Consider the following 14,675-nt stretch of genomic DNA (forward strand, 5'->3'; position numbering starts at 1 on the left):
AAGATAAACTTCCTTGCCTTGTCTCCTTAGTAATGCTGCATCTCCACCATTTGTTACACTTGGGGGTGATGTGTAACACGAGTGTATTAGGACGTCCACACGGTAAGACGTCAAGTAAGAACATTACATTCAAGAGACACTACACCGCCTATTTATGGTAGGTGAACAGCAAGGTTGAATCATCGAGTGCTTTTGCCCTTGCTGTTTCTACGAACAATCGAAATAACCCGTATGACTTATTACTGAGCAAGGTCGGTTGTACGAGTACATCCGCCCTTGCTTGTTTCTACAAAAGAAGAAGATACCCTTAACCATTTACTACAAAGCAAGGCCGAACGTTCGAGTACATTCGCCCTTGCTTGTTTCCCCGAAGCGTTAGAGAAGGTGCAAGCGTCCTGTGATGCCACCGCAACATTCAGACAAAACAAGGTCGAATGTACTCGTACATTCGCCCTTGCTTGTTTCCAAGAAGGAGGTGAGTGTGGGATGTGTCTCACGCGTATGTCACGTGATCTCCACGTGACAATAGTCTCCGTTCTGGTAGCCTGTTTACTACTGCAACATAAAAAAATGTATAAAAATCTACTGAATAAAACATTTTGTTAAAGAAAAAACTTACTGTGTTTAGTGACTGTTATACAGCCTTCTGCACTGACTGCAATGCATTGACAGTTGTAAGGTTACGCAAACAAAAGCAAATTCAGTGCCTAGGATTCGGCAACCAGCTAGGTAACAATTACGCAAATTAACTTTTTTAAACTATAATAGAATCAAATGAAAAACCACTACACCACGTATCAAATTTTGACAGAATTTTGTACAAAATTTGGGGACGATTGGTCATTCAGGGAAGAAACGTATATGGAAATACATAATGGACATTAAACCTTCTGAGATCTACTACTACTACCCAAATTCCCTGTCCTCTGTAAATTGTTATTATTTAAGGAGTCACACTATCGAGCGCTAGATTGCGTCGTCGTATCCTCCCTCTCCTGATTGGCCCTAATCGGCACGTGATCAGAAAGGATTCTGATTGGCTTTGGTAGCAAATCCTCTCGCTCTCATAGGGAAGATTGAAGTTTACTGGCCTTAACCATTTAGTAGGCCATGGTTGACTAAGCTTAACAAAATATCTCTTATGACAGACGATGAAAGGTGAGCGAGTGTTTTATGAATGAGTTGCAAAATATGTGAACCAAAACATCGATGCAGGTAAAAAGAAGTGTTACACCTTCTGGTAATAGAGTTAAACTGTAAACCATAAAAAACATTAACTCAGTTTTACGTTTGTTTGCAATATACCTTTAAAAAATTAGCCGATAGATACCATCACAGACGTACGTAACCACGTGCTTTAGTTCATCCGTTAAGAATATCTGCCATACCAAATAAAAAATCAGTGACACAATAAAGATGCAAAAAAGCATCCACAACATTTAGCATAGGATTATTCGAAAATATGTAAAACATACCTTATTCTAAGATAATACGTAATTAAAGATATCAAAGGTTCGCTCAGAACACAAAAGAAAGATCAAAAGGGGAACAACGTAGTGATTCACCAAGGCAAGTGACAACGACAGTGCTGCCGCCACTGCGGCTGACTTCAGACGGTGTACGTTAATTTTTATAACAAGTCTTTGTATCGAAATCAATATTTTGAATCGGATGTCTTTTAATTAAAACAAATTGTCTGTTATTTTTAGTCCATGAAACCTTTTATTTCATAAATAAATGAGACTGCATAGCCCTAGAGACAAAGACGCCTTTTTGGTAAGTAGAGCATCCATAGAAAGGTTGGCATTATTGACACTTTCTGAATCGCGTTGTCATCTTCCATTTTGCCACATTACCAAGACCATTTTCTTCTTTTCGACTGCGATTACAAGGTATACTTTAATTACGTCCATTCTTTTACAATAAAAACCATGCCATAAGATTGTGCTCTACTTCATTGATTATTTAACAAATGTGAATATTCCAACAGGAAAAGATACGATTAGTTTCGACTCACTGCATACGACAAGAGGGTGTTTCAAACGCGTGCTCTTCATTTAGTCGATGCTGTTTTATTCATCAATTAATTTAACATGATAAAAGGTAAGCTGTTGTCTATTAACATTCATATAAGTGGTATTCATTTTCTCTTTGTACATTTTAGTGTCATCCAAACATTATATGCAGCCACATCATCGGAGACAATATTTGCAACAATAGGATAGAGCTGCAGACTGTTTTTCTACTGATAACGGCTTAACATTTCCAATACTTTACACGTAAGTTCCCAGTTGAGAATATATTAAAATATTAATTGTTTAGTTAATTTCAGAATTGATCCATTACTTATATTTATTGAATAGGCTTATAAAATAAGTGCAGTGAGATTGGTCAGCATATGGATCCTCCCCCGAAAAGACGAAAGCTGAATGTTTCTAAAGGACAAGAACGCAATCGTCTAGCTCCACTTATTCGATATCTTGGAACCGCTGACGATTGAAATTCTGACAGTGATTATGAGAGTAGCAATAGTGACTCTGGTAATACCGTAACAAGTGGAGAAGAAGACACACAAATTTTGTCTCAACATCTTGAGGAAAACGATAACGGAAAAGACAATCAACCGCCGAAGTCAAATGAAGGAGAAACGTGTGCAGCTACGTCAAGTGAAGAAGATGCGTCATCAGCATCATCAGATACTGACAGATACTATGAAAGTGACGATTCATACGAGTCTAATAGCTGCAGTGACAGTGAACTCAATTTTTTATGAGGATGAGGGATGGCTGCAGAGTGAATCTGATGACGAAGAATACGTAGAAATTGATTCCGACTACTGCGAAGCACTGTTGAACCCAGTAATAGAGATTGATGGTCACAGAGAACTCGAACAGTTTCTCGGAAGTTGGGTCAATCGTTTCAATATTCCACATTCTGCGTCGAATGCCCTTCTTAAAGGATTGAAGTCATTAAAGAAACAGAATTGAACATTTAAAGATCTGCCGCTGAATGCTCGTACCCTACTCAAGACTCCAAGATCAGTTTTGTTAGACAACATTGCAGACGGGAAGTACTGGCATTTCGGCTTGAAACAAGGAATCCATCAGCAACTTGCTAATCTTCCACACAATTCTATTCCCGAATCCAGCTCTATATTGGTGAATGTTGATGGGCTACCATTGACAAAAAGCAGCCGGAGTACCTTCTGGCCAATTCTTGGATTAATATATGGAGAAGAAAAACCTTTCCCAATCGGTGTATACCATGGAACCGGAAAGCCCGATTGTGTGAATTCTTTCTTGAGCAAATTTATTGATGAAGCTGTTCAATTAGAAAAGGATGGATTGGATCATCGAGGAGTGAATGTTAAAGTACGATTGTCGGGATTCATATGTGACGCACCAGCTCGGTCTTTTGTTGCCGGCACATGTGGACATACAGGGAAATTCGCTTGTCCCAAATGCAAAGCTATTGGAATCAACTTTGTGAAGCCTGGTAAAAAAAAAGGAAGGATTGTTTTTTCAGACATGGAAGCTGCACTTCGCACGCATCAGACTTTTACCGACAGAGAAACACCAGAGCATCATAAAATGAGATCAGTTCTAGAAGACCTTCAAATTGACATGATCAAAGACATTCCTTTGGACTACATGCATTTGGTCTGCATGGGTGTGATGGGTAAACTTCTCATTCATTGGGTGAATCGTCAAACTACACAGCATTTAATCACTCCTGAAATGCTTGAAGAAATATCAGACCGTCTAGAATTATTAAGAAATTGGGTTCCAAGTGAATTTTCACGACTTCCTCGCTCTCTTTCGGAACTGTGTCGTTGGAAAGCAACTGAATTAAGACAGTTCCTGTTTACTGGCCCAATTGTACTAAAGGGAATTCTTCCTTCCCCGCTTTATAACCATTTCCTATGTTTCCATGTGGCAATCAAATTTCTTTGTTCACAACCTCTCTGTTTTACGCATAATCATTATTGTAAACGGCTTTTAAACATTTTGCCAGGGAATCAGAAAAGCTGTACGGTGGGCATTTCATAACATTTAATGTACACTGTCTCATCCACCTACCTGATGATGTTATGCGATTCGGTCCTTTGGATAAATTTAGTAGCTTCCCGTTTGAAAATTACTTACAGCAATTGAAAAGACGCATTAGGCGCAGCAACAACCCACTAGCTCAATTAGTTAAACGTCTTAGTGAATCATCCAAAACTCAGAAATATTGCGGATTGAAAACTACTCCAAATACAGTGATTTTAAAACAAGAGCATAAGAATGGGCCAACTATTCCATTTGAAAACACCAGAGAACAACAATTCAAAGTAGCACAGTGTGATCACTGGAGGCTGTCGTGTTTGCCACCCAACAACTGTGTTTACCTAAACAATGAAACTGTCTTCTTGATTCACAATGGTGTGCAACGCGCTGGGTTTGTTTATTTAATTGGCCGACAAATGTCTGTGATATCAAGCTTGTACGAGAATCTTAGAAACGCCGCAAATATTTTAAAAATTGCCGAGGTCCAGTTGTTAGAAAATGTTCTATCAGAAGTACGCATTTCTGATGTAAAATGTAAAGTAATGCCTATACCAATTTTAAATAACGACGGCAAAATTTCGGACGATGATACCACCGTGACAAATGACGATACTTTTGCAGTATTCCCATTTTTTTATTCGTGATTTTTAATAAAAGTAACTATTAAAACTAATAAAAACTATCAGTCAACCTATTGTTCTTGAGTCATGCAAAGCTACCAAATAACGGAATTTTGAAGTTCTGTTGTTATCCATTATTGTTAACAATACTTCCTAATCATAGACAATCGGTAGCTACCAGGTCATTGTAAAACAACAGCCAGACAACAACTCTTTTTCGCAAAAATTATGGGTAGGACCGACTCTTGTCGGTAGCTACCTGGTAGTTGCCTGGCTGTACGTGTGCTAGCTGGAAAGGCTCTAATCGCTAACACGGAAAGAGAGCGTCTGTCAGCAAAATTTTCTGACGCCTTTCAAATTTTCAAATTGGATTCAAATTTTGGCCCACATGAAACTTACTTTACGGAGGATCTTGACTTTGACGACGGTTTATTGGAACCCGAAGAAGAAGATTCAGATTCCGAGAGTGATTACGATAGCACTGACCAACTTACTGACGAAGAAGAAGGCGAGCTTACTGCTAACGATGACGAACGTGATAGCTGTGAAGAAAATGATAGTTTTGATGATCCGTATTGAATTCATGAGATTTACTGATTGTATGGATGAAAGTGTTTTTCATTATTTTACAAATACAATGCATTGTTTCAATAAATATTCTTTTCACTTAATTAGTACAGGTCTTATGTATCATTTATACCTTCATAAGAATGAGGATAAATGAAATTTAACGTTTTAATAAAGCTGCCGTGTCCAGCTAAATAAATCTAAATTAAAAATAAACAAAGAGTCAAAAGAAACTACATTTAAAGAAAATAAAAAGCCCTTGTCAAGAGCTTTTGATTTTTGTGAAATTTAATGCAAAATGTTAAAACCAAACAAATTTCCGTAAGAGTTAATGATTTTATAGTTATTTCGTCGTCTTTCGCGAAACTCGACTGAATCGAGAAAAAGGAATAAACTACATCCATTATGGAATTTTTTGGACTTTAACATTTTGATAACATTTTTACATTTATCGGAAGCTCTTGGCAAGGGCTTTTCATTCTTGTATCATTCTTCCGGTTTGGACGTTTAGTAAAATCGTAATTAATTAATGAAAATTTTCGGTATCTGGAGGGGAAGTGGGAGCAAAGACCAGAAAATTTGGCACGGCCGTTCGAGCAAAAATTTTCTTATTTCAGACCTCAGAAGGTGTTTTTTCTAATCGTTGTAACACCAGGAATCTGAGGAACAAAAGATCGTTGAATAATTTTGAGATTTTTTATCGCAAACGAGTTAAAATGTGATAACCAATCAGCATTCGGGCCGGGGCCATTTTGTGGGAAATATTGGTGAGGGTGCTAGAGGCTAAGAAAAAAAAAACTATTTCTGCAAAAAAAAATCATTTGATTTTGGACAGTGCTGGTGTATTGTCTCTTTCTTCATTGGATATTTGCATTATAAGAATCTAAAGGTAAAAAATTTAATATTTTCTAGTTGTTCTATTTCTTTTTTCATCATTAAATCTGTAAACAAAGAGTCGGGAGTCTCAATCTTGCTCGTTATCTGCAATACAGCTTTTCATTTTTGTTCTTTTCTTCTTTTGATTTACATTTCTCCCTTATTTGACAAGCTTATTGCGGTCAAACTCATGAATTACCTTATGGTGTGTTTAATTTCCATGGAATGATATTGTACTCAATATATTGTCACGGGTAGAATTGTTTGAGGCGATAAACACTTGTTGATGCAAACAGCCCAAAGCCAAAGTTACTTAAATGTTAGCCCTTTCGTCACTGGGCACAAACATAAAGGTCCCTTTCACCATTGGACTACTCTAAAGAACTCTAACACTACTTCCAATGGGGCCCTAATGGACTAAAACACAGATAGTTTAACCGAAACGCTTATAAACAAAAACCGTAGAGCATAAGTTGTTTACCAGACAACATACAGACGCAAACTAACTAGCTCTAGATTAATAAGACCACGCTTGAAAAAGCCATCTAGCGGTCATTTATAAAAACAACTACACAAGACTACATAAAAAGACATACGTAACAATATCGCCACCTAAAAAAAAGGATCGTCCTCGATCATACAATAATCACACAAGCATACAACCAAAAGATCATTATAAAGAAAAACGCACAGGAGACCGTAGTTTGTTTCTTGATCTTAACCTGTGCGAACCAATTACATCATTAACATTATCGACATTTTTGGAACAATTCTCTTCAGTTTCTGGAGCTCGAAGTATACTTCTTGAACGTGATGCCGTCTCCGTACCTGTAATAGAAGAGTTCGAAACAACCAAATTCTTTCCTCTGTCCCCGTCGGAACAAGGAGAACGCTCATCACCCTCAAAGGTGGCCACAAGAATTACAAATGGGTCGACCATCAGCCGTCCTTTTCATAACCCGATTGCCCAATCAGATACCATCATTCCGAACACCCACCCCGACATTCTTCTTACTAGCTTTAAGTTCTGACCGGATAGGAGTCAAACCGAATGTTTCCCACGTCAGAGTTTTTGGATCCACGGTGTATGTGCACATTCCAAAAGAAAAAAGAAGCAAGTTTGATCCCAAGGCAGTGAAATGTCATCATGTGGGCTACTGTGAAACTCAAAAAGTTTTTAGAGCCTGGGACCCTGTAAGTCGTAAAGTTTTGATTTCCAGGGATGTTGTTTTTCAAGAATTAGATGATCGGGCAGTTGAGATCGAGCAGCCAAATAGTATTTTTGACCTTGTGGCCAATTCCTGTTTTGAAGAGGAAATGAGACTGCCTCAAGCCCCACAACTCGATGTCTCCATTCAATGAGAGAACATTCAAGATGAACCGGCTTTATCCATAGAGTCTCAAGAAGTGGAAACTTCCAACCCCAGCCGTGAAGAAGCTAACACGAAAGAGTTGGCCGGCAACCCTAGAACTGGTGAAACGCAAGAACCTTCCCTCGGACGAAGAATTCGGAGACCACCGGTAAGGTGGATTGACGAGTCTGCAAACAAGTTCTACGCAAAATTCACTGCGGTGGGTGCCGTGGAAGAGCCGACAAATTTTAGGAGCGCCATGGAATCCCCTCAAGCAGACCAATGGGAGATTGCGATGGAAGAGGAAATGGATTCTTTGATAAATAACGAAACCTGGACGCTGACGAACCTGCCACCTGGTCGACAAGCCATTCAAAACAGATGGGTGTACAAGTTGAAGCTAGATGGAGAAGGAAAAATTCGTCGTTTCAAAGTCAGGCTTGTCGCCAAGGGCTTTACGCAGCGCCCCGGAATTGATTTTCATGAAACCTTTTCTCCTGTTGTGAAGTATTAATCTTTACGTGTCATTCTTTCCATAGCTGCGGTGTTGGACCTCGAGATGCTACAGCTCGATGTTAAAACTGCATTTTTGAATGGAGATTTGGACGAAGACCTATACATGGTTCAACCCGAAGGATTCATTTCTCCCGGTCATGAAGAAAAAGTGTGCAAGTTAAAGCGTAGCCTGTATGGACTTAAACAGGCTTCTAGAGCCTGGAATCTGAAGTTTCAGAGTTTTCTCACTAGTTTTGGTTTTGTCCGCAGCAGTGCAGATCAGTGTGTTTACGTTCTAAAAGAAGAAAAATGCCTAACAGTGATCGCGATCTGGGTCGACGACGGCTTAGTCTGTAGTAGTCATCCCTCAAAACTTGCCAGTGTGGTGGATTTTCTAGCCAAACAATTTGAGATGACGTCTGGTCCTGCCGATTGTTTTGTGGGGATTCAGATAGTTCGAGACAGATTGAAGAAAACTATTCATATTTCTCAAGAAAACTACATCAAGCGACTTCTTGAAAAATTTCGCCTATCTGACTGCAGCACACGCGTCGTCCCTGCGGATCCGTTTACGCGTCTATCAAAAAATCTTGGATGCGACTCGTCTACCTGTCAAACGTTGTTGGAGCCGTTTCGTGAAGCTGTCGGCTCTCTTATTTATGCTGTCACTTGTACCCGACCTGATATTGCATTCGCTGTCAGCCAGGTTTCACAGTTTTCTAGTTATCCAACAAAGGCTCACTGGGACGCCGTTAAACGGATTTTCTCGTACCTGAAGGGGACCCTGAATTATGGAATCATTTTTGGAAATTCTGACTCTCAAAATGAGCTCCTGGCCTACACCGATGCAGATTTTGCTTCAAATCTCGATGACAGGCGTTCGACAACTGGAGTTGTTCTGCTGCTAAATGGAGGCCCCGTAAGCTGGAAAAGTCAAAAGCAAAAGTGTGTCTCATTATCAACCACTGAATCCGAATAGGTGGCTGCTGCCACGGCCGCCAAAGAAGTGGTATGGATGAGACGTCTTCTTCAAGATCTTCGTCTGCCGCAATCTGCACCTACTACTCTATTTTGTGACAATCAGTCTTCAATAAAACTTGTTAAGAATGCGGAGTTTAATCAGCGAACGAAACACATTGATGTTAAATTTCATTTCATCCGCGCTCTGCAAGAGGAACAGGCTATTGACGTCACCTACATTAATACTGATGTGCAGCTGGCCGACATTCTGACGAAAGCCCTTAATGGACCAAGATTTACAAAATTGAGAGAAGAGATTAATATTACTGTCCATGATTGTTAAAAAGTTTATTGCCTATGCTTGAGTGGGTGTGTTGAAAAAGGAGGCAAGCAGAGGCTTCTTTATTATGATGCCCGTACTCCTTTTTGTCGTCTGAATACTCATGTCATGTTCATGTCAAGTGTGTTCTCTCTCTATCTCATGTCAGTTGCAATAAAGGTAATCACGCTGCACTAAATTGTCCTGTCATATATTTTATTGGGCAATTTCAACACGAACTGGCAGTGGTCGAACGGGCAGTTGTCGAGCTGGCAGTGGTTGAACTGGCAGTGGTCGAACGTGCAGTGGTCGAACTGGCAGTGGATGAACTGGCAGTTGTCGAACTGGCAGTGGTCGAACGTGCAGTGATCGAACGTGCAGTGGTCGAACGTGCAGTGGTCGAACGGGCAGTAGTCGAACGTGCAGTGGTCGAACGGGCAGGGGTCGAACGGACAGTGGTTGAACGGGCAGTGTTTGATCGGGCAGTTGTGGAACGGGCAGTGGTCGAACAGGCAGTGGTCGAACGGGCAGTGGGTATAGCTGGGGCAGGTAGAGCTTTGGAACCACCATTTGCCGTGGGATTTGCTGTTAATGAGATTGAGTGACATTGAACAATAATCCTGCCCGTAGTGTTCGAGTGGACAGTTTGGTCAGTGGCTTTATTTAAGGCACTTGCAGGATTGGATGGCCCCCAACAAGTATTACTAGTTGAACGGGTTTCTGTGGGTACAGATTTCACTCGATTAATGAGTAAAACTTTAAATACAAAAAGTAATAATTAACAACGAAGAGGGAATAATAAAAATAATAATGAAATGGTGTGTAGAAGAAACCACATTAGCCATACCCAGTGAAGAATTATTTGTGCTTGAGTCTCTCTCACCATTTGGCACATCTAAAGAGGTAGCGAGTCTTCTCTGGCTGTCACAGAACCCCCCAGTTTCTTTGAATTCTCCCTTGATTTTTTTTCGGAATGATTGCCCTTGCTCAGTGGCAAGAAGGCGTGCTGCTTCCGCCCCTGACACAAAGGTGTGAAAGGTTGGTTCCAGGGTTGGCCTACCGCGTTCCAAATTGTAACGCGGTATGTAACGCGGTATCGCGGTAGTACCGCAGTACCGTATCGCGTTAGTTTTTTTTTACACTACCGCTACCGTTACCGTGGTACAAAATTTCGTAGCTCGCGGTAGCGGTATTTTTACTCGGACTCGACCCCATCTCTTGGTCGTTTTTTAAACTTCATACTGGGTTTTGGCAATTTCTCACGTTGCTTGACACTTGATTCCTTTTGCTGTGTGACAGTAAACAGTATCGTGTGCTTCAAATTCAAAGCATTTCAGTGAACCGTCATTAGAGAACAATGACAAACAAGTAAGTGGAAACATTATGATTTTGAAAAGGTTAAAACTGAAGTGTAAATTTGTAATGTTTCTAGGAGAGGAAGGCCAGTAAGTGTGCTAAGAAATCAAAAACTCTGGTTGCCACTGAATCATCTTCAACTACAGTTACGATTGAGAGTCTTGAACATCAACAATCAAAAGTTGCAGCCCAACACGAATTGCAACCACCTCCAACAACTGAGGTGGAACAACAACAAGCGAAGTCTCTTAGACAGACTACTTGCAGTACTTTCAATTCATCGGAGGAAACTCCAACTGTACGAAGACCAGTTTCAGTGAACAACCCTCCAACCGCTGCTCAGCTAAGATGTACCTTATAAATGGACTGTTCTTAGACTATTCCAAACTTAACTATCTATTTTCTTACTCTAGGTGAAGGAGATTACGCTGATCACGGTTCCAGCAGTGATGCTGATGTATCTAGCCATGAAGACAGTGACAAATCAGTAACCGAGCTAAGAACTGATGTTAGCCTACTTAGTCAAGTTTCTGATCCAACGAACAAGGAAAACAAAAAGACCGACAAAACTAAGGGCAAGGAACCAAAGGGCTGTAAAGACATAACTAAAGCCACACCCACAACCCAAGATGGTATCGCTTCTTAGCCTTTTGAAATTCAAATGTTTTCTAAATTGCTTCATTGTGTTTTAATTTCCAGAGTTGAAATTGGTTTGCATTTCGTTTCCACCGGAAATGTTTAAATTCATTGGCAACGGAAGAACACCAGGATCATTCGTCATTAAGTGCCAAATTGGTGATTGAAAAAGGCATAACAATACCTTAGGAGTGTATTGGAACAGCAGAGGAAACATCATGAAGCACCTTAAAGTACGTTTTCAATTCGTGTCAATATTAATTTAGTTAATCACTTTTACTTTACTTTTTATAGAGCAGACACAAAGATATTATCCCCAAGTATCAGGATTTATGCAAAGAACTGGATCACAAGAAGAAGATGGAATCAGGACTAAGTTTTAACGTGTCACCACTTAAAGGTGAAACCGAGTCTTACTCAGGCAAGAAAACCTCCCAACAAAAAATATCGTTCGACAGCTATCCTAGAGTTTTGACAAGAGATAGCTTCTACAATTATGTTGTGGTAAGTCTGAGAAACCAATTTGAACTTTCCTGAATCCTGATCTTGCAACTTATCATTAATTCTCCATAGGAATATGTTTGCGACGCAGTTCTTCCATTATACCACACTGACAGAATTGAATTTCGAAACTTCATGAAGAGATTGTGTCCAAAATTGCACATGAGACACAGAAAGTTTTACCGAAAAAAGATAAATTCAGCCTTTTTAAGGCAGAAAGTTATGCTTAAGAATGAGCTGAAAACTGTAGATTGGGTTTGTACAACGGCTGACGCCTGGTCCACGAGAAGAAAGAGTTACTTGGGCGTTACAGCTCATTGGTTTGCTGATGATTTGACCAGAAGATCAGCTTGTTTGGCTGTCAAACAAATTCGTGGGATGGCGACGTATGACGTGATTGCGAAAATCCTTGAAGATATCCATGATGAGTTTGATATTACAAGAAAACTAACAGCAACAATAACGGATAACGGGAGCAATTTTGTAAAAGCTTTCAAGGTCTTTGGACTACAACCTCACCAAGTTGAAGTTCGTTGAAGTCCGAGAGAAAAACACCGAGATATCTCCTGTGACTACGACAAATCCGATTCGACCGAATGTTGCTGATAATGGAATGGATGAAGATTTGCTACCAGATTACCCGACCCGATAATGACAATAATGAGTAATGGAAAGACTCTATTTTGTATTGCTAAAATTGTTCTACTTTGCCGGGGGGTAGGGGAGTCTACAGATAATACAGTCTACACTTTTTTCCAGACATTTAATACCTAGGGCAAAAAAAAAAGTGGGTGGACTGACATTACCCAACCCCCCTTATGATGATTTTGCGCCAAAACCACCCTACCTCTCCTTAAAAAGGTTAACTAATAATATTTTCTACCCACAGATGGCTTTTTCAAAATAAATCGTTGTTCAATTTTTTGTGCAGGATACTGTACATACAAATTTAAAACTATTGTTTATTTTCGTTGATATATAATGCACAACCAAGCACAGCTGACCTAAAGTTTATTTTAAAATCAAAATAGCGACGCAAAAATTACGAGGGGAGGGAAGGGTTTGTCACGTGATGATTCTAGCCAATCAGGGAATGGTACATGCCCTAAGGCTGACGAAGGCAAGTTCAAGATGTATTGAACGTTCATCGGAGGCCAAGTTGAACAAATTTGGTATCCAGCAAAATATAGTATTGCAGACGACGATAATTTTAGATTTTCGTCTGCAATTTGTATGGATACTAACCAACAATAGTGAATTCTTTTCAACTTACGTAACAATTACTAACTTGAATGGCATAGTGGTAGAAGACGACGAAAAACAAAGAAAATTAATTTTAGAAAATATCAACGTAAGTAAAGAAATAAACCACGAACTCTTAAGAGAAGTTTCAGAAGAAAAGTATTTAATGCAATAAATACATTCCAGGAAGAAAAATCCTCAGAAATAGATGGGTTACCTATTGAATTTTAGAAGAAGACTTGGCCTATTTTAAAGCAGGAAATAACAAATATGTATAAATTTATTTTAAAATCGCAAAATCTTAGCAAAACCCAGTGAATTGGAATCATAACTCTTTTCCACAAAGGAGGCAGCAGAAACATACTTGATAACTGGAGAACAATTACCTTTTTATGTTCTGGCTATAAAATCCTAGCAAAAAATTTACAATAAGACTTAAAAATATTTTACCCAATATCGTGAGTGAGGAACAAACCGGTGGAATAAAATAACCCAGAATTTAATAGCTAATAGAAATATAATTGAACATTTCTCAACAAAAAAAGAATATGAGAAATAAAGGGAAAGAATTTTATTGTAGAAATCAAACAAAAGGTTTATCAATTGTAAACTTTGATTTTGAAAAAGCTTATGATATGGTTGATGGGACGTTTTTATATGAGGTCTTGGACAAGCTAGGTTTCGATAAAACATTTATCAATCAAATAAGAATCTTATACGAGAACTAGGTTAGTAAAGTTATTATCAATAAAACGTTTGGAAGAGACATTTATTTAAAAAGAGGAGTAAGACAAGGGTGTTTATTAGCGATGTGTTTGTATATAATTTTTATTGAGCCTTTTTTACCACTAATAAAAAAACAAATCCAACCTATAACAATATCCCAGTCAACGTATCACATTCGCGCTTTTGTGGATGATGTTTCAGTTTTTATTGGAAATACACAAGACCTTTTAAAACTATTACAATGCATTGAATTATTTGAAAAAGCAATGAATTCAAAAATAAATAGATCAAAATCACACCTTTTAAAATTAGGATGTTGCCGAGATAATTATCAAGGATCAGTCACTTGGATTAATTCAGTAGAATCTATTAAATTGCTAGGAATTCATTGGTATAAAAATATTTTAAAAACAGTTATCCAAAACTGTATCAGCATAATTGGTAAAATAAAACAAAGCATACAAACCACTTTTAACAGGATACTTACAATTCAACAAAAAGTAATTTTTTTCTATAATTTTGTTATTCCAAAATTTTCACATATAGCCAAAATGTTACCTATACCAAAAGAATATGCAGAAAAAATTCAGCAAATAGTGTTGTAGTCTCAAGCGTGAGGTAAGAACTGCCTTGTATTGTCTCCGTGTTCGTAGGTCCCACCACCGGAGGTGTCCCTCTAGTGGTCGACATACGAAGTACATACAACATCTTCCCCCCTCCATACACTAACACAACAAACACAAGATGATTTAGATTACTAGGTTAAGAACGGCACCCTTCTGAATTAACACTTTCACGTCCCCGTCTGGCTCCATTACACATATCAACAAACGGCACCCACGAGTATAATATTCACGAGCGACGAACAAGACCTGAACAACTGGCACAACGAGGGGAAGACACACAGACAGACAAGTAGGAAAAACAAAAACAAACGTTTTAGACGCAATCAGCCCCACTGACGCTCCGGGATAAA

At 39.0% G+C, this 14,675-nt stretch overlaps 1 protein-coding gene and 1 long non-coding RNA gene across 2 annotated transcripts; both read left to right on the forward strand.

Annotated features, from left to right (window-relative positions):
• The first annotated feature begins 2,636 nt into the window (after positions 1-2,636).
• LOC116933525 lies at positions 2,637-4,683 on the forward strand. Its single transcript, XM_032941283.2, has 2 exons — positions 2,637-2,904; positions 2,998-4,683. The coding sequence occupies exons 1-2, from the start codon at positions 2,637-2,639 to the stop codon at positions 4,047-4,049; spliced, it is 1,320 nt and encodes a 439-aa protein (XP_032797174.2). The 3' UTR covers positions 4,050-4,683.
• A 6,352-nt stretch (positions 4,684-11,035) lies between these two features.
• On the forward strand, positions 11,036-11,700 carry LOC116933508. Its single transcript, XR_004400146.2, has 3 exons — positions 11,036-11,226; positions 11,294-11,463; positions 11,525-11,700. It is a non-coding gene; the product is annotated as an uncharacterized LOC116933508 (long non-coding RNA).
• The last annotated feature ends 2,975 nt before the right edge of the window (positions 11,701-14,675 follow it).

Source organism: Daphnia magna, linkage group LG5 (genome assembly GCF_020631705.1).
Source record: "Daphnia magna isolate NIES linkage group LG5, ASM2063170v1.1, whole genome shotgun sequence".
NCBI classification, from domain to species: domain Eukaryota; kingdom Metazoa; phylum Arthropoda; class Branchiopoda; order Diplostraca; family Daphniidae; genus Daphnia; species Daphnia magna.

Bases quoted from the DNA above. Each gene is read 5' to 3' on its own strand.
- LOC116933525 (XM_032941283.2), top strand. From the start codon at position 2,637: ATGAAGGAGAAACGTGTGCAGCTACGTCAAGTGAAGAAGATGCGTCAT. The intron at 2,905-2,997 runs GTTGGGTCAATC...GAACATTTAAAG, and splicing joins ACTCGAACAGTTTCTCGGAA to ATCTGCCGCTGAATGCTCGT.